The sequence below is a fragment of the Pteropus alecto genome, unplaced genomic scaffold (assembly GCF_000325575.1).
Source record: "Pteropus alecto unplaced genomic scaffold, ASM32557v1 scaffold239, whole genome shotgun sequence".
In the NCBI taxonomy this organism is placed as follows: domain Eukaryota; kingdom Metazoa; phylum Chordata; class Mammalia; order Chiroptera; family Pteropodidae; genus Pteropus; species Pteropus alecto.
The window spans coordinates 1,589,775-1,610,573 of NW_006494613.1; the positions used below are offsets into that span (position 1 = coordinate 1,589,775).

Genomic DNA, 20,799 nt, shown 5'->3' on the forward strand with positions numbered 1-20,799 from the left:
ATACTTTTTGGGTGATGAGTAATTTACATTGTCACCAACAGTGATAGTGCCCTAGATCAGGTGAAAAATTTTAATTAAACTTCACACCAGAACTCTATAATCTTATCTCAGTAGTGTCATCACCATTCAAAACATTTGGTAACCTTTGTGTTTGGTGATCCAGGCTATGACTCACACAAGAAAATAAATCTTATCCCTCATCTTGCCTTTAATCTTGGACTGTTCAGGGAAATTCTAATTTACCGTGGAAAAGACAAAGAAAGCAATCCCAGAGGATATTTGTGTAAATGTGCCACCAGAGTCAGAAGGTGAGAAAGAGAAATGCTTCTCACGCTGTTGGAGCAGGGAACACAGCAGAGCGTGTGAGGTGCCCCAAGGGCTAGCTCTCGTTGTCTGTGTCCTAAGAAGACACTACTTTAAAAAGTAATGTCATTGCACCCCATGTACTCTCAAGGCGCCTCCCTCTTGATTCTTTTCCAGCTTCAAGATGGGTTTGCGTGTTTGCCCACTGCTTTCGCCCATCATTTTTCTAAGACTGTTTGGGAATCAGAATGAAATGGACTGCTTCCCCGTCACCTGAAGATCCTTTACGGGTTGCAGCAGGGAAGTCTCTCATGACTGGTTTCTTTATGGAAGTTTCCCAAATTTCTCTTTCTTTAGATCTTAAAGATATACACGAATAAAGAAGTAAACATTTAAAAATGTATTTATGGGAATTTCTTCATGAGAGGGGAGAGACAGCAGCACCTAACCAGGACTTAATATTTTTACCCAGAGAGGCTTAGGCATAGTTGTTGATTGATGGGGTAGAAGACTTTTTACTAAGATTATATGTTAATTTGGAGAGGTCTTGGGGGAAGGGCTGGTTATTTATGGAGGGAGAAGACTAACACTAACTCAAGCCACCCCTTGGTGCTGCATTTTTATATTATTATATTGCATGGAAATGCACAGTGGCTCTTGGTAGCCTACCATAGAGCCATAATGCTTTGGGCTGATACTATTCAAGGCCCTGCTTTTTCAGCCTTAACATCTCCTGCTCCTTATACAGACCTGTGTGGATGCTCGACTTCCTTTTGGCCCAGCTACTATAGCTACTACTGTGGCAACCAGCTTCATGCACTCGTGGCCTGTCACCTCGCACTTTAGCTGCATGGAGAATTGCTCACTTTCTGCCTAATGTCTCCCTGACCCAGCTGTGTGGGACAGAGGACACACTTGCCCCCTGGTTGCTTTCTGGATATATGAGGGACTTACCATGCCATGGGGCACTGTTTGATGAACCGGAGGTGGGAACTGGAGAGTTAAGACCTCCCTCCTCTGTCTGATGTGTGGGTAATTCTGAGCTTGTTCTACACAGTTCCTCAAAGTCCCCAGCATGACTGAGCTGCAGATGCCCAGCTGAAAACGTACCCTCATGCTGACTTTCCCTCCTTGCTTCTTTCCTTCTCCCCAGCCCCTCACCTCTGTTCCTTGGGGTCAGTTTCTCAAATACACTGCATCTAAGCCCCTTCTCAGGCTCTGCTTGCTGGGGGAAACAACAGTCACTGTCCTGTTTATGTTCTGTGCTATTCATCTGTGCATTTCTTTAATATTCACTTGGGGGCCATCTAGTATGTTCCCAAAATACAAGAAGGAATCAGACCCAGGTTTTACTCTTGAGGAGCTCATGGTTTAAGGGAAGAGACAGACAGCTAAAAACTGGCAGTGGGATGTGGTGAGTGCTATTCCAGAGAATCAAGGAGGGGGAGGAATACAGGTGATAGGACAAGTGATCTAGGTTGGTGTATCTGGGGAGGTTTCCTGCAATGAAAAGTAATTTGTTGGAAGAAAGTGGAGAAAGACTGTGTGGGCTGATGGAGTGGTTGGAGCACAGAGAGTCACGAACACGGTTATGTTTGGAAACTGGGAAGTTCAGGGACTGGAGTGGAAGGTACCTAAGAAATGTGCACATAACAGTGTGTTGAAATCTGAGTACTTTCCACACCCTGAGAGATCAGAGAAGGGGCCCTGAGTGGCTTCTTATTGTTGCTGACCTTGTTCTGTCCTTCTGAACTAGGTAGCCCTCCCACCCAGGTGGTAGCTGCTGACCAGGGGTAGATGTCTGCAGAGATGGACTTGGGACAGGCCTGAGGCCTAAGTCTGCTGCTAATGCTACTGGGAAACTAGGTTTTGCTTCACATAGCCTCACAGTATGTGCAAGTTATTTTACATCAGTTTCTTGCTATTGAGGAGGACCAGTGTGCAACCAGTGTCTGGAATGGCTGCAAGGGGAGAGAGACTCTATCCTTATCCCCCATGAGAAAGCCCACATCTCTACCCCAGAGCAGGCGGTGCAACCTCCTGCTTTTGTATGTTTCTCTTTTCTTTGCCATGAAACTATCCCGCAGTGGGGCTGTTGGTGTCTTTCCACTGACTGCTCTCTCATTGTGGTAACCATATAGCTCCCATTTCAGGGACAGACCAGTGACTTTTAGAGTGGGGTAGACCAATTGGTGGCTGGCCTACTCAAGCAGACCCTCTCGTGGGGACATAGAGTCAGAAGCAGTTGATGGAGAGTAGAAGTTAAAGACACCAGGCAGAAGCAATGGGATGAGCAAAGAAGAACAGAGAGAAGCAGGGTGCTGATGAAAGGATGGGAAGAGAGGATGTGGCTGAGTCACAGTGATTAGGCAGTACCAGGAGCTATGAGGTAGTAAGGCATCTTCAGAGGAGCCTGGAGAAACTTTTCGTTTCTGAACTGCATTCCAGACTCCAGAAGCCTATAAATATGGATAGACTTGTGCTCCCAGGAACAAAATAGACTCATACACTTTCCTATCCCCTTACCTGTCCTAACACAGAGTAGTGTCAAGAGTTACATTGCCTGGGTTGGTTTGAATGCTAGCCTTGCCACTTACTACTCTGTGAAATTTGGCAGATAATTGACCTCCCTGTGCCTCAGTTTCCTCACTTGTAAACAGGGCTAATACTGGTGTCTACCTCTTAGAGTTTGTAATGACTGAATGAGTTAGTGGATATAACTACAGAGAAGAGCCTGGCTTATATTAAGCACACTATAGCTAGGTAACAGGCTGGGCCTGGGAAGGACACTCAATTGGGTGATTGAGGAGAATATAAGGGACCATGCACAGAGGTGTGAGTAAGTTGCAGGGACAATGACAGGATGGTGAAGCATCCCAGGGCTAGTATCCTCAGGGAGACTTTTTTGTTCCTAGGCCTGATGGGGTGAGGGGAAGATTACTAGACACCCTGTGGGGCAGGAGTGGAGGGCATATATACCCCCAGGTGCTCTCTCCTCCCTTGCTCTGATCGCTGGCCTGCACTCCCCTAAGACCAGTTCAGTTGGAGGCCAAAGGGCAAGGCAGTTAGGTGGATGCCAAATGCAGAAGTCAGTCAGCCTGCCAGGCCCAGAGCAGGTGACGTAGGGTGGGAGAGGGTAGGGCAGCAGTGCCTCCCAGCACAAATGCTGGCTAATGTGGCTGCTGCTGTTGTGATTGACACAGCAAATGCCTGTCCCTTGAGGACTTGACTGATCTCCATTCCTTGTAAGCAAAACAGCCCAGCATAGAGAAGAGCAATCAGGGAGCACAAAGGTGAGACCTCTGGGGCCCCTGGTCTCTCGTATCAAAATATTCCATGCTGACAACAGCTGGTCACCCTCACTAGCTGGTCAGAACTCTATGCAGACAGGGACAGAGCCTTTTCTGCTTTGTATCCCGATTGCCCATCACAGGACCAGGCACACGTCACTGAGGGCTCTGTTGGGCCACAGCTGAAGAAACCTGTGAGAAACATAGTGTTGCCAAACTCAAGGGGTTCGCTGCTTGGGGTCTTCCACTCAAGAGTGAGAGGTGGGTTGTCATTAGGTAGTTTTATTTACTTGCAGCAAGTAAAGGAGATGGGAGATTCACATCTAAAGCTCTGTCTTCAGGTAGGGAGCTTAGCCATTGCTCTCATGTATTATTTGGTTAATTGCATGTTGATTTCTTCTTTGCGGTTGGCTAAACTTATCCTGCTGGGTTCCTCAAGTTCATCCAGTTACAGCCGCTTCCACAAAATACTGTGCTACATTTTAACATTTAGTAAGAATAGCATTTAATAAGAACTGCCCAGACCTTGAGATCCTTGTCCTATCTAACAACTGGGCCTTTTAATTTAAACCAAAAGCTGTTTGATTCACCCTAAAGCCAATATGGAGGGATGATGACTCTTACAACTAATATTCACTATATGTATCTATTAAAGTTTATTTTTCCTAATCAAAAAGTGCCCTTACAGCACCCCCATACCAAGGAAGTTAAAAAAAAAAGATAAAAAAGCAAAACTCTTATAATCAACTGGTGGTGAGATTTTTATTCTGCTCTGTCAGGGTAGCCGGCCTCCTGCAGGAACCAGCTCCTCTAGCTGACAAGCAGCTTTGGGCTCAGAATTACCGAGTCATGGAGAGTGGGCGCTGGCTGCTGTGGTGAGGCAATTACTGAAGAAAATGCTGTGTGTGAATGTTACTCATGTCAGCAAGAGGAAGTCGAAAGTGTTGCTTGGTTTGGGTCAGGGAGGAGGCCAGGCCCAGCCCAGGCTCCCGCACAGCACTCCCATTGTCAGTCCAGTTTGTGCCCAACCCTGGCCTCTCTCAACTCGCTGACTTGTGACAAGAATCCTAAGGTCCCTGTCGTTCGAATGAGGACACTGAGGCTGTAAGTTCAAAAAGCCTGTGCTCATTAAGAATGTCTGAATTTGAGCCCAGCTGGACGTCAGCAGAGTCTGGGTTCTCAATCACTGTGTAATGTTTCCCAAATGTAGGCCACCATTAGAAATTATGCCACTTCTGTGTATTACTTGTATTATCATTTACTTAGTTATTTTTTAATTGACTTTTTTATACTTTAAAAATTTTTTGTTTGAAAAAGAAGCTATCACCACCAAATGGGAGCTAGTTACCCTATCGTAAATAAGGTAACTATCAATGTAAATACAAGGAATGCCCCCTCCAGCCTGGCTGACTCCAAATTCTAGAGCAGAATGTTTTCAAAATAACTCTCTTTCCATGGATTGGTTGCCCTGAGAAGCCTCTCTCCTTTCTGTCCTCTGTTCCCTAAGATCTGAAAAAGCTGATTTGAAATTGGGTTGGAGCCAGGGGGTGCTGGTACCTGGTAAATGTTTAACAGCAGGCACTGGGGATGAGGGGTAAAGGAAATGTGAGAGTTGGAATGCAATGCCCTGTGGAGGAGATGGCGAGGTGGACAAGGCTCCACTGAGTGGATTGGGGTTGGTCAGAGAGAGGCTGCTCCTTTCTCTTTGCACGTCTTCCCCACTGCCTCAGCCCTGCAAAATTTTATTCAATTCTCAAGGACTATTGTATATACCACCTCCTTTAAGAAACATTTTCTCATCTACTTTTGAACTCTGTAGCAATTTGTATGTCCACTTACCTTAACTTGCTTTGTAATGACATTGTTTAGGTAGTCGTAGTGACATATTGTGTGTTATTGTAATTTGCCTCTGTCTTATGCGTTCAGACTTCTGCTAGACTGTAGAGTCTGTGTCCTAGCCACGTTTGCAGGCAGGCAGGGCTGTTAGAAAGGCCACAGTCCTGGGTTTGAATTCTATTTCCACCACTTGCAAGCTGTGTCAATTTGAGAAAGTTACCTAGCCTCTCCGAGCCTTGCTTTCTTCATTTATTAATGGAAAGGATAATACTTACCTCAAAGTGTTTTGTGAGGATTAAATTACATCAGATATGTACACAAGCACAGGACCAAGCACAGAGCAACTGATTGATGTGAACTGAATTGAGGAGAAACAGTTGAGGAGAAACAGTTGAGGTTTCAGCTGTACAGTAGGTATCATTAGCATAACTGTAAAGATACAGGAAAGAAAAGCACATACCCAGAGGTATCCCTTACAGTTCCTGAAGGGACAGGTAGGAGGGCGGGTTGGCTAGGGAGAGGACAGTGAGCGTGCCACACTCTGGAAAGGACATCTTTTCACATTGTCAGCAGAAGCCACTGTAATTCTAGGACTCAGGTAGCTCCGTGCATTTGTCTGGTGAAATGGAAACTCTGTCTTCTGAACTGCAGCCTGCCTCTTACTTGATGTCACTGTTTCAGGGACTGGAGTCGATAACTAGAGCAGCACTTAGGGCTTGTCTCTCAGGCAAGTGGAGCTGGACAGATGTCAGGAAAATTTCACCCAGCTGTTAAGGGAGCCTGGAAAAACACCACAGCTTACTGAGAAGCAAACCTCTCTGGTGCCTAGAATGTTCTAGACTGAGTCAGATTCAGTACCTTTCTCAGAGACAAAGTCGTATATGCACAGATTCAATGACCAGAGCCTTCTAAACATCAGTTGCTTCAAACCTTGCTTTTGTTACAATTTTTGAGGTTACAACCTCTCTCTCTTACTTTAGTGTATTTTAATAGTGATTGCTTCCTGATTGTCCTAATTGTACGAGTAAATAATGTCCTCCAAACCCTTGTCTTTGTAAGGATTTTGCTTCTGCTATTATTGCTTCTTTTTCCAGCATCATTCATTTTTTCCACTCTTCTGAGTCATTTCTGTTTGTATAATACATGCTCTAGTGGCTCCAACTTTAAAAGCACAAAAACCCGTCACTTGATCCTACTATTCAGCTGAAGCAACTGCTTCATTTCTCTACCCTTTCTCAGGGTAACTTCTTTTTTCTGTGTGTTCTTCCCACAATACATTTTTAATTTTTTAAAATTAATTAATTACTCTTTTATGGTTACATTGGTTAACAAAATCCAATAAGTTTCAGCTGTACACTTTAACAGTAAGGCATATATATATTTACACTGTGTCAGCATAACTTCTTGAAAGTGTTATCTGTAGTTCTGCCTTCTCTCTTCACTACCCCAGCCACTCCCCTATCCCATCCTCTCCCTAACCTGCTCTGCTCTAGGCTTCTGTCCCCTCCATTCCACATGTCTGATCCTGTCAACTCACCATGACCTCCATTGTCTTCTCGGCATAATTCAACAGTCTACTCATCTGTTCTACTTGAACTTGATTTTTTTTTCCTAGAGATCCATGATAGCACAGCCTCTAGGATGCCCCTGCCTCCCACCTTGACAGCCATTCCTAGAAGTCTCATTTGCAGGCTCTGGTTCCTCACGTGACCTCTAAAATGTTGGCAGTCCTGGGACATGGGCCTGAGTCCCACTCTCTTCTCTATCGCTGTTATTATCCCAGGTCTTTTCAACCCTCTGCACAACTTAAATACCATGCATATGGTGATGCCCCCCACCCCCTGCCGCCAAATGATACTCCAGCATGGCCTCTCCTCAGAACTCCAAACTCAAACAACTGTCTGGGTGCTGCCTTCAACTATGTGTCTCTCTTGATTTCTCCCCTAAGCCGACTCCCCCACTCTCTCTCATCTCCATAAATGGAACTTACCTAGTTACTCAGAGTAAAAACCTAGGGGTAATCACCTTTGGTTCTTCCCTTTTTCTTATTCCCTCCTGCCTCCCCATCAAATCCTTTAGCAACTCCTGTCACGTCTATCTTTAAATACTAGCCTAAATCTGCCCATTTTTCTTTATCTCTACCTCTACCCATCCTTGTCTATGCCATACTCATCTTTCACCCGGACTAATGGAATAGCTTCCTAAATGCTTCCATTCTTGTCCACTACAATCATTTTTCTTCACTGAGCAGTTAGAGTTAGTTTTTAAAATGTAAATCAGATAATGTGCCTTCTTAAAATTAATTTTAATGGCTTCCCATTGCACCTGGAAAGAAACCCAGACCTTTGGCTTTAGCTTCACAGGGCAAAGATCTAGCTCTTTACTGACCTCTCCTCAAACCATTTCCCCCATGTGCACTGTGCTTTGGCCACACTGGCTGGTCTGCCTCAGGCCTTCTGCATTTGCTGTTTTCTTGCTGCAATGCTTTCCTCCACGTGGTTTTTACATTGATTTGCATTCCTTACCCTTCTCTGGCCACTCAATCTAAAGTAGCCATGTGGTCATCTCTAGCACATCACCCCATTTACGGTCTCTGCAGAACACATATTACTCTCTGATATTTTCGTGTTTATTTTCTCATCTATAGTTTGGGTCCTCCACTTGAATGTATGTTCCATGAGAACAGGCACCTTGTCTGTTTTCATCTACTGCTTTATCCTCAAGCTATCATATAAGGCCTGGCACACACTAAGTGCTGTCAGGTCTGGAATTTTATTCTACCCCACTTACAAGCTAGTAAGTTAGCGTTTCACTATTCCATGGATGTTGGCAGGAGCCATGAGATTCCAGGGTCAGAAACAAAGGACTTTATTACTCCCAGGACAGCAGGTAGCATGAGCATCAGCATGTTTGTGTTGGGTTTCCTTGCCTCTAGTTCTCACAGGGCAAACATTATTTGGGCCAGATGGAGACTGCCCATGTGGTGAGGAACACTGAACTTGGGGAATTGGTGACTTTTATAGGAAGCAGTAAGTACTTGCTCTTTGTCCCCAAGGGAGATTTTACCCTATCTCTCATCATTGCTCACAGACAACACAACCCTGAGAAATGGCCCAGGTAAAGAGCAGTAAGGCCTTGAATCCATGACATACACAGCAAGGTATGTAGGAGCATGAGAGGCTTACAGAGGAGTGTCTCCCAAGATGTGTGCTATAAGTATTTATTGAATAAATACATGAAACCTAGTATAGTGACCAGGTACTGGGTATTGGTGCCTGCAGGTGGACTCACCTGAGGTCAATAGCCGCCTATCACTTACCTTGGATTCTCTTTGACTATTGCTCTTCTCAGCCCTATGATGCCTCACCTCTGCCTGCACTAACTGAGGCCAAATGCTTGCTGAAACTGGTAGCATCTTCTGTTACTTCCTGAACCAGATACTATCTTCTGCTTGGTGGATGGGGTTTCCCCCCAGTATCTGTGGCTGGGTCTGTCTCTTTAGATTTCGCCTCACTGCACTACCATATTGCACTGCTGTTAAATGGCCCAAGACTGGCCCTGTCCCAACATATGACGTGAGGGGTGTTAGTGATGGCATTTTCTGGTACATACTGGATTTGTAGGACCAGGGGTATCTGCTATAGTCCTGTCACTCCCCACCCTAAACTGTATGCCATGAAATGGCATTAAATTGACCTTTTGCATGATCGAGAATCCAGACTCATGAATGTAAAAGTTAAAATTGACAGTGCCCTGGTTGACATAATTTGTTGATGCTGACTGACCAGTAGAGCTCTCAGAGGATAAAGAAATATTTGAAGACCAATTTATTAACAGAAGGGTCCACAACTGTCAGAGAGTTGAAATGTTTACAATAGTCTACCGAGAACATTCTCTTTCTGTAAACAAAGTACACGGGAAGTTAAACTGTATTCAGGAAGTTGTTTGGCAGGCACTGAATTAGACCCCAATACCAGGAGCTGACTAGGTGACTGGGAGATTTAATAGCATCCTGCTTTGAGAGCTTGATGTACCTGTCTTCACGTTAGAAACATACCTGTCAGCTTGAGCCATATCCTCTTCCCCAAAGAGTTTTCGGTCATGAGCCAATCTTCGCCTCCTGGACCCTTCTTTTTCAGTTTCACTGGGGCTGATAATTTGCCCTTTTTAATCAACACATTTTTTTTTCTGTATTTTGCTCCCAATTATTTTCTATTCTTTTACAATACGACTAATATATGAACACATTTTGTTGTAAAAGATTCAAGCAACACATACATATAGAGAGAAAAAAACCATGAGAGTTCTCTGTCACATCTCTCTGCCATCTCCCTCTCCTGTCCCAGTTTCGATGGGACACTATGAAAGAAATGTGCTGGCATATGGAAAGAAAACCTCAAAACATGTCAGAGACTATATTAGGGAGAGGTGTTTGTGAGCGATTTTTATCTTCTTTATATTTTTCTGTATTAAAAAATTTAAAACAATAACTCATACATTACTTCTATAATAAGAAAACATTTTTTCCTCGAAAAAAAAGAGCATGGCCTTTGGAATCCTGTAGACATGAGTGTGAATGCTGGCTGTAGTCCTTTCTCTCTCTGGCTGTGCATTTGCTACGTTACATCTCCTTAAGCCTCAGTTTACTTATCTGTTAAGATGAAGGTTGTTATGAATAAAGTATGTGAAAGAACCTGACACAAGATTGTAACTCATTAAATAAATTTCCTTCCAGTGGGGAGAAAATGCATGTCGCCCTGGTTCCTCCTTTCAGATCATTTCTAGATTTAAGTGTGAAATGTTTCAGAACCACAACATTATGAAGATACTGCATGATACATGTGTGGGCATGTGCAAGAAGAAAAGGAAGGAAGTATAAGAATAAAACTGTTAAGAGAATGAATAGCTATGTAAATGTACTTAATACCACTGAACTGTACCCTTAAAAATGATTAAAATGGTAATTTTATGTGAAATATATTTTAACACCAAAAAAGAAGTTAAAAAAAAAAATGACTAAAAGAGTGAGAATACTTTTTTCCTTTCCTACACCCTTTGAGCCCTGGACTTTCTCCGATAAAAATGCAAAGTCACATTTTGTGTTTTCTTAGCGTTTCAGTCATAGCAAAGGCATTTCTCCAAGGGGCTTTTTCTGCTTTTGTTAATTTTGCCGTTTTAGTAAATATAGGTGAAAATGCAGTGTGGAAAGTGTTTTTCGTGTATATGTTTTAAAAATACTAACTCGATGATTATTGAAAATTGACCACTGGCACAAGCTGGTTCTACAGTCAGGGCAGCAAGTTGGGGCAGGGTGGAACAGAGGGGCTAAGGACATTGGGATTGGTGGGCAGGGGGAGCACATGGAGAGGAGAACCCTTTGATTTCCTTCTCTTTGACTCTCTTTCAACCTCTTCTCCCCGCATCCTTCATCATATTCCTATCGCAAGTTATATCAACCCATTGGCTCCACACTTGGAGGATATGCTGGGGGATGGAATTGTGATGCATTGGGCTTTACTCCTCTGATAGCCATCTGCTGCTCCAAGTGATCTGACTTGAGGAGTCAGAGTAGCCACCATTTATCAGGGTCCTACTGTGCATAAACATTCTGTCTTCTGTGCTTTACTTATATCTTTCTCACAGTGATCCTCTAAGATGGGAGTTATTATCTCCATTTTATAAATATGGAAACTGAGGCCCAGGGAGGCTAGTGATTTGCCTAAAGCCTCACTGCTAATAGGTGGCAGAATCAGGATCCAAATCTCAATTTGTTTAATCTCTACAGGCCATATTCTTTTCATTATACTCTGTAGGTCACTTCAGTTGTTTTAACTACAGTATAAAACGAGAAAAATAAAAGCAAATAAGGCAATGAGTTGGACTAGATCAGTGGTTCTCAACTCTAACTGCACATTGGATTCTCCTGGGAAGCTTTAAAAAGAACACAGAAGATCAGGCTTACTGGCAGGGATTCAAACTCAGGTCCTGGTAGCTTTAAAACTCCCCAGAAGATTCTAAGAGGACACATGAGTTGAGAACCCTGGTGTAGACCAATGCTTCTCACTCTACAGCAATGCCACCCTGAACGTGCCCAATCTCGTCTGATCTCGGAAGCTAAGCAGGGTTGGGCTTGGTTTGCACTTGGATGGGAGACCACCTAGGAATACCAGGTACTGTAGGCGTTTAAAAAAAAATAGACCAGTGATTCTCAAACTCAAACTATGTCCAAATCACCTGGGATTGTGTTAAAATGCAGATTCTGATTCAGTGGGTCTGGAGTGCGGCCTGATGCTACATTTCTAACAAGCTCCCAGGTGATGCTGATGCTGCTGGTCCATGGACCACACTGTGAGTAGTTAGGGTCTGAATGATCTCTTCGGTTCTGTCCCCTTCTAACATGCTGACAGTAGAGAAAGCAGCTCTAAAGCATAGGTGTTCTGTTCTGTATCTACCCTATATCTGCATCCCTATATCCTGTTCATCCTTATCTGTTACAAATAAGCAGTATTTCTGTTGGTGGTCAAAAGATGTGAAAATCAAACACCAATAATGATGCATCATATAACATGGCGAAGGGGCATGGACTCTGCAATGTGTTCACATCTCAGTTCTATTGCTTACCAGCTGTGTGAATTTAGGCAAGTTACTTAATCTTTCTGAGTCTTAACTTTGTCAACTCCAAATCAAGGCTAATAAATCCTTATCTCATTGGGACATGGGGAGAATTAAATGGGTTAATAAAAAGTACTTTGCACCAATAGGTGCCCAACAGATGGCCACCGCTGTTATCTTGGTGGACTTTGTGAGCCAATCTCATCTTGTGATACAGTTCCCTGCAGCTCAAAGGAACCTTGATCTGTACCCTCTGCATGGATCATCAAACACAGGGCAGAGTCTGCCTTTGATCTGAATGTCAGGTAATCCTATAAGAAATTTCAGGGCATAGAGCCTTCAGGCCAGCATTTCTGTCCTTGCCTAGAGAATGACAGGGGCAGAGAAACCCTTTGTTTTCTCCCTTCTCTAGGTTATTAGATTATCTCTGCATCTCTGTTCCTTGCCTACCTATGGCAAATTACCCAGTGATTTTTGGTATGAAAACAGAATATTAACTCTTAAGTTGTTGGTGTCAGTGCTATTCTCAGACTAACTGTTGGCAGTAATTTATTCAATCAGATATTGAGTGCCCAGGAACCATGGATACAGGGACAAACAAAAACTTCATAATCTCTCTTATTCCGGAATTTGTCCAGAGAAAGCAGACATTGAACAAATAAAATATACGACTGCAGTTGTGGAGAGTGCTATGAAGGAAAACTCTGAAAGAAAATATTAAGAGCTTCTGACACCATCAATTTTCATTTAAAGAGAGGCTTCTGATTGCCTATGTGCAGAATAGATTGGAGCAGGGCTAGAGGGAGAAGGACGAACAGGAGCTCTCACAGTGGTCCAGGTCCAGGTGGTGGCATAGCAGCTGGAGAGTTGATGGAATCAAGACTGGGAGCAAATTCCCTTTGTTGGCCTTAATTATCATAAAATTCTGGCTTGTAGTTTTAATAGTTTTATACTTTCCCCGCTTTTACTCATTACAGAAGACACCATGTCTACAGCACAAATTCTAATCAGTTTTGTGGTTTGGGGTCAGTGGCTTTCCTTCTGTAGATCTTATTCATTCATTCTTCATTCTGTAAAATAGTGGTGTGGTAGCATGTGTTGGTTTCAGTAGGGTCTAACATTTTTCCTTGCTCTGTCATTTAAGGATTCTAAGATAAATGAAAATTTTTAACAAATACAAGCTTTTAAGCTTCAAATTAGTAGCAGAAGCAGAAGATTTAACAATAGAGAAAGCTAGATTTCCTATGTTTTAAGAACTCTTGACTCCCTTGCTTCCAGGCCAGCGCAGGTCAGTGAAATTATGATCATACTTTAAGCACAAGCAGCATGAGTCAGGAAGGGTCAAGGCTGCAGGCCTCTCTAACCAGAACTACAAAGCAAAACTGTTCTCTATGCCCAGGCACCATCCTTAGCTCTAAACCATGGGAATCTGAGAGGCAACTGGAGTTTGACTTACCACTGATGCTGACTGACACATGCTGGGTCACAATTATCTCAGAACCACCTCACTCAAAACCTGGCTGGAAGGATTTATATACCTTAACTTTAAATTTAAATAGCTCAATTGTCTCACAGATGTTAGTACTACAGGAAAAACATTTAGAAAATAAAGCTTCAAATGTTGTAGGTTAGAAAACTTGGGACCAGAAAAGTCAAATGATCAACCTAAGGTCATTCTGTTGGTTACTTTGTGCCAAGAACGTGAAGTTAAGTACAAGGAGAATTTCCTTTGGATGGTGTTGTGAGGGAGTTGCATGAATCTGCTGCTGAGATGGAGACACCCAGCCATGAGTTTGAATCTGTTGGTAGGGTTTCATGCTCCACTTTGTGGCATTCCAAGGTGGTTGATGCCTCGGTGACCTCTCCTTTGCTTTCCCATAATTTGCACTGGACTGTTCACTGTGAGGACGTCACCCTCTTAATCCTTTAAATCATGAGGATTCAGGGAAACCAAGACCAATTCTTCGCAGAAAGGTTGGGAACCCCTGATCTCAAGGTTGGTTTTTTTTGTTTTTTGTTTTTTTTTAATTTAAATATAGAACAATGTAAATGCTAATATTATACCCAGGTTCCTGCCACCCAGAATGAGCGGCTATGAACATTTTCTTCCAAGATTTTTTGAGAATGTTTTTTTCCTTAGAATGGCTCAGACATTGTAAGGCACAGGCTGAATCTACTGCCTTGCTTGATCAGCCAGATTTATATCAAATTAGAATGTGGAACTAAAAAAGAGAAAAAATTATTTTAAAAATAAGATACATGAGTGGACCATGTGATGAGTTTGACAACTGTCCAGCACTGTTTAAAGCTACGTTTGTAATTGGAACTATATAAAGAGACATTTTAATTTACATAATATTTTTTTGTTGTTTTCACATCCTCTTAAAACAGGTAATGAATGATCTGGGGTTGTTTTATGGCAGAAAATGCTCTGTTTCAAAAAAGAGTTAATGTTTACAGATTTCCAGTGACAAAGACTAAAGGGAGCTAAATAACTTTGGAAAGTAGAAGTTCAGAGTTTTGTTGCCTGAAACTTTAAGTTCTAGAAACATGTTTAAACTGGGAGTCAGGAAGTCAGTTCTAGAATCAGTGCTGCCATCAATGCACTGTATGGCTGCTGGCCCATGACTTTACCTCTTCGGGCCGAAAAATCTAACATTTTATGCTTTTGGAATAACTCGATTCCACTCTCTCCATCTTCATGGTCTTTTATTATAGCTTTACCCTTTTGTACCTTGTTGACCAATCTGGTCCTGATTTTCTCCATCACATGTAACAAGAATGGTTAGATATGAACATGAAATGATGGTGACAGCTCAGCTAGTTTATGCACAAAACACATTGCCTGGGTGCCAAGCCTGCACCAGAAAGCCACACCTGGATCAGCTCTGTTCAAAGTCCACCTGCTCCTGGATCCTGGTTTCAGCTCCATGGATACTGGCTTGAAATGTGACTGACTTGGTGACAAGAGCTGTCATCTTCATTCATTTACCAAACATGTTCTAAGCAACTTCTTTTGCTCAGGGCACTGTTTGTCACCTTTATTTGAAGAATATCCTGGAAGATAAATTACTTTAGCAATTTCTTAACTGCCAGAACTCCATCTTGGCTAAGAACTTAACACTGCATCTCACCTAAAAAACAAAAACAACTCTAACGTCATCACTCCCACTTGGTGCTCCTCTAAAGCCATTGGGCTGCTAAGGTGAGCTATCTTCAATCTTCACTGAGCATTCAGGGCTAGTATTCTAACTCTCGACAGTTTATGGTTGGAACTGAAGGAGTGGGTTACCCTGCCTCAAACCCAGTACCCTGGACCTCAGGTGGAGCCATGCCTCATAAAGCACGAGAAACACTCTTCTTCCATAAGTGCTGACCCTGTCAGAAAGAACAGCTCCAAGGAGGAGCACTGTAATACCAACGACAGTCCAGGGTTCAGAGAAATGAGTTTGGACCCTAGTGCCAACACTTACTATGATACGACCTTGGACAAACGACTGTGTCCTCCTGTGGAAATAGTGAGAGCCCCCAGCCCAAGGTAGTGGTGAAGCTTCACCTACACACAGGAGGCACCTAATAAATTTTTCAACTCAGAAAACAAAGCACAACATTCATTTTTGGAAAATATTTATTAAAAAACTAAAGTGAATGTGGCAAAAAACAAAACAAAACAAAAACCATACCTTTAAACAGCAAGCATATGACACTGGTAATAAAGATTTCCCAGCTCTACTGATCTGATCTAGTCTATCCCACCATCTACAGTCAAGGAGGTCCTCCAAGGGAAGCCACATGTAAATAGGTCATCTGTATTAGTGATGAGCAAAAACTAATTACGTGAGAACTATCAATGGCCATACAACTCCCTTTCATAGGCAATCCATCCCAAACACAAGAGAGGGACCAAGTCTTAGGAGTGTGCTCTGGGGATCTGTAGTTCTGGTTTAAATTTGGGGGTGGAGGACTATTGGGGGATGAAATAGCAGAAAGACAAACAGTATCAGTATTGGGCAATCTTAAAGCACCTTTAAAATCTGGACTTTACCCACAATTTGACCCAGTCATTCTCAAACTTTACTGTTGAAAAGAATCATCTGATGAGATTGGTAAATTCATAGAATCCAAATCTGTATGTCTAAGATGATTACTCCAGGTGACTCTGCATATTGGTTAGCCTTCCAGTTTGAGAAACAGTTTAAAATGCATTAAAACAATTCCTACCCTTTATGCACAAGATAAAAGTAAAGTTAATCTGCTGACAGTCACTGTGCTTTTGTCAACTTGGAGAGACCAACATAGGGAGGTGGGCAGGAAAGAGCCTCCAGTTTCTAACAAACTGGTCTACAGGAGCCCTGAGCAACCTGCAAGTGCTGTTTAGGGAGTAAAATTTAACAACTGAGTTGATTTTAGCTCACAGAACAGCCTCCGAATGACCAACAGGCTAACCCCATTCATTCTGGTTTAGTGAACTCTGCTGGGCTGATGCCAGATGGGAAGCTGCTGTTCAAACAGACCACGGGGTAGCTGGGGACTTTGACTTGTGAAGACATAGTGAATAAAACATCAATAAAAACTTTATTAACCACAGAGCACTATGCCCAAATAATTTCGGTGCATCATGGACAACATGTCGAAATAGTCACATTGATCCCAAGGTTCCCGTTATCTGCAAAAAGATGTGCTATGGCTGTGTCAAAAACCAGGCAGTCGCTGTTCATGATGGCTGCAGCCACACCGTCGTGGATGGACCGGGGCGTGGCCTCCCAGGTCAGTCTCCGCCGGTTCCCGTTCAATTCCAGCCTGTAGGCAAAGTTCTCGGCCTGCTTGCGGGTGCCGATGAGCAGAACGATGGCGAAGAACTGCTGGTGGCCTTCGTACTTCTCTTGTTTCTCCAGCACCAGCATGAAGTGATGGCCAAAACATGACTGCATCATCACCCAGTCGACAGCCCCTGGCAGGTTAATGTCCGTAGCTAGAAACACGATGTCTTCTCCCTGAAGGGTGGTGATGCTCTTGTGGGCGTGCATGAGATGGGACATCACGGCTTCCAGGGACCCCTGCCACTTGCAGGAAGCACCAGGACAAGGGCAGGAGTAGGGGCGATATTCACAGATGTCTTCATGTTCTGGCTTCTCCGTGTGGTGCAGGGTCAGAGAACAGCCCGTGGTGGCATACTGCAAGGAGGAAAGAAACACATTGAGCCATCAGGCCTTCTGAAAACTTCTACTGGTGCAAACCTCTCAGAGTATTTACCCACTCAGGTTTTGGGGGCTTAAACTGTGTTTATTCCAGCTGTTTTTGCTTGCGATGAATTAAATAGGTAAGACTAAAAGTCTCAGTTCCCATTCACCATCAGTATTGCCATGCATAAAAAAACAAGGCATATCCTGTACCAGGAATGTGCTGCATTCCATACTCCCCATTCCAACATTAAAAACTTGAGAACCAAAGCAATCCTGTTATAAACGTCTCAAATAAAATTGCTGAGCCAGTCCTATGAAACTTGGCCTTCCCTCCTATTTTCTGTGAAACTTTTAAAGAATTTAAAATTGCTTAGGAGTAGGGTTGGACAAGGAATATGTTTTCTCCAGACTAGTTTTCATGCAATTTCAAAAATAATATAATTTCTTTTTTTCGTCCCCTCCACTTCTTCCTGGCTCAGACTGGTGATTGGCAGGCAGGCTGTGAGGAAGGCTGCCTTTGGCTCCCTGTTCTTGCCTGCTGGAGTAGCCAGCCTAGGGCAGAGGAGGGCTGGACTGGAGACCCCTCACATAATAGGAATATTACCTCACTTTCTTCACCTTTTAAATCTTTCCCCAAGGGGCTCTGAACATATTTCTTGGGTGAAAAGAAATAACATCCAAGAGCTACTTAACTAACTTGGGAGACTGCTGGTCGGTTTGGTTCTAACCACTGGAGGTCAAAATGAGAAGGGCCTCGCCCTCCTTTCAAAGCCCCCTGGACCATCCCCAGACCACTCCTCAAGTCCAATTCATATCTCTTCATGACCAGGTATGGCAGGTCCTCATGACAGGCCCAGGAGGAAGGGGAACTAGAGTGGGCCCTGGAGTGGATGTTTGTCATAGGCAAGTTTTCTGATGTGGTCAGCCTGCCCCTAAAACACCACCTTAATAAGATAGGAACAAAACCTTTTTCTTCCCTTGCACTCAGGTTGACATTCCTGATAGATATATCATACCTATCATGGGAAAAGACCACACCAAAAAGAATTAGATGTCTGCTCTAACTTTCACAAAAATGACGGTGTTCGTTCCTAGCTAGCAGATGGAGAGTCGGCCCACAAGTAGACACGTGTCCAGAATTATACGCTGTTCTCTTGAAAAGGATAAGGAAACCTGAATCACCTTCTCAGGTGAAGTGAGAAGTTGGCCTCATCCCCCTTAAGCACAGTGGCAGGTAAACTGCCTAGCCTACCCCACCCGGACTCCCCTATCCTGCTGTGAGATAGGAAGACACCAAATGAGGGCAGGGCCAGGCCATTTTTCTAAGATGCTGGATCTGATTGCTAAAACAAAACAAACAAAACAAAACCAAAAACAAAACCCCAAGTTGTTTTTGCTTCTCCCTACCCTGCCTTAGGGAATAAACCCCTTATAAACTTTAAGTAGGTCAAATTCTAATTTTTACAGCTGAATTCATCATTAGCAACAAGCACTGAACACCTTCTCCATACAAGACTCCAAGCTACAGTCACTGAGGACACAGAAGCAAAGACAGTCTCCACTCCCCTAATACACAAGTGGAGAAATGCAACTCGTTCTTTCCCCTTTCCTAAAGTGGATTATAATAATCTTCAACAGAGATTGGCAGAAATATTTCACTGTTATTTACTTTGCCCACAGGAATTGCTTATTCATTTCTTTTCAAGTCATGAACTAATTCTAAAAGCATGGGTGTAAAAAAATTTAATCAGAAGAAGAAACGAATTTATTTATATATGTATTAATACTTTGTGTTCCTAGCAAGTATAAGACCCTAACAAACAAATTCCTACTAACTGTGTTTTAAATCTAGGGTGCAGCTAGGAATAAAGAGCCTTCTTATGTTCTTCTGTGTGTGATGGGTGAGGCATTTCTGCCCAGAGTTTAAAACACACATATACACAATAAAAATAGCAAGAATTAACCCAGAGCCTGGCTGAAACAAGTCCTCAATATTTGGATCTGAAGACATTTCAGAATGAGCTGTTTACCACAGCTGCCAGGAATAATTCCAGGAATGAGATGAACTTTGGCAAAAAGAGTATAGAAAAGTACCACCTGGACCTCTTCCCCAAACCAAAGCCCCAAACCACTCCACGTTCACCAGCACAAATGTACAACAAACATTTACATCTAAGCAATCATTTTAGAACTTTTTCTCGTATAACTAAAGTAGGAATATTTATATTCTGAATTATTTGTTTTGCCTTACAAGTCACACACTCTTCCTTCGATCCAAATACAGAGAACAGGGAACCTTCCCAAATTATGCAAATAGAAAAGGCATTACTTAGCATTTGTGTGGACAACAACGTTATGAAAAAAGATCTTACTACAGTCTCCTTTAACTTAAATAAATATTTTTAAAGTGCGACGTTATGAAAAAAGATCTTACTACAGTCTCTTTTAACTTAAATAAATATTTTTAAAGTGTTAGGTGCTTACTCTGCTTTTTCTAAACAAGGTGAACTTTAATGCCAATCTATTCCTTCTCTTTTCCATCATGGGTGAAGGCGTGTATTCACGACCACTGGTGCCACTTTTATGACGACTGCATTAGAGACGATCTCTAAAAAGGAAAGATCTAAACTTTAAACATGTGTGCACTCACATGCACACACACATGCACTCTGCTGCCACACTTTACCCTTGTAACAGTCTCAGTATTGTTCTAGAATGACATTCCAGAGTACCACAGGTGTTCTTGGTACCCGCATTTGGGGGCTCTCAGCCTGGGATCACAGGGAGGGTTTCGGGGGTCTGTGTATTCCACAAGACTGTATGGAAAACTGTCTAGGTGCCTCCGAGCAGCAAACCCAAATCGCACTGGCCCCAGGGCTTGTGTTTACCTGACAAGCTCCAAGGGTTTCTCAAGGCTGTGAGCCTCTATCCTAGAGCACACAGAAGGAATAGCGGCAGATTCCCCGCCTTGTGATGTTTCCTGTTGAGAGGGGCCCTACCCTGTAACAATAAACAACTCAAATACATCAGAAATACAGATTAACCGTGCAAAGGAAGACCAGGCGGGCAATTCTACAAGTGGGGATAGGGTCAGGAGGCGGGGATAGAAAAGCTTCATTGTAGAGGAAGTGAACTATGGAGGGAGTAGTTCCATCTGGTTCTAGCACAGGGTGAGTGCAGGAAACAGTGGGGAGAAAACCTAAATGAGAAGGCAGATTCCATCAGGGACTTTATGACTGTTTAGTTTATTTTCAGGGTTTTCCTACAATAGCACTACTGACATTTTAGACCAATAATTCTTTGTAGAGGGTCCTGTACATTGTAGGTTATTTAGCAGTATCTATAGCCTCCACCCACGAGATGCCAATAGCGACTGCCATCCTACTCCTCAGTTATGAAAACCAGAAATGTCACCAGGAATGGCCAAATGTCTCCTGGGGGACAAAATTATCCCAGTTGAGAGCCACTGATTTCAATGAATGACAAACTCTGCCTGGGCAGCCACAGTCAGCTGTGAGGAGGGCCCCCCACAGGTAAGCAGGTCAGGCCAGTCACTGCCCGGCCCCACAGGCACT

The 20,799-nt window shown here is 43.2% G+C and overlaps 1 protein-coding gene and 1 pseudogene across 1 annotated transcript in view; one reads left to right on the forward strand and one right to left on the reverse strand.

The window, feature by feature from the left end:
- Window positions 1-11,492: 11,492 nt before the first annotated feature.
- On the forward strand, window positions 11,493-11,611 carry LOC112474464 (annotated as a pseudogene).
- Window positions 11,612-15,651: 4,040 nt separating this feature from the next.
- SIAH2 (siah E3 ubiquitin protein ligase 2) overlaps window positions 15,652-20,799 on the reverse strand; it is a gene marked incomplete at its 5' end in the record, with an annotated part of 15,326 nt that continues 10,178 nt past the window's right edge. Inside the window, one exon of the mRNA XM_015600162.1 lies at window positions 15,652-17,215. Within this exon, the coding sequence (XP_015455648.1) occupies window positions 16,658-17,215 (558 nt within the window). The remainder of the gene's footprint in view (window positions 17,216-20,799) is intronic.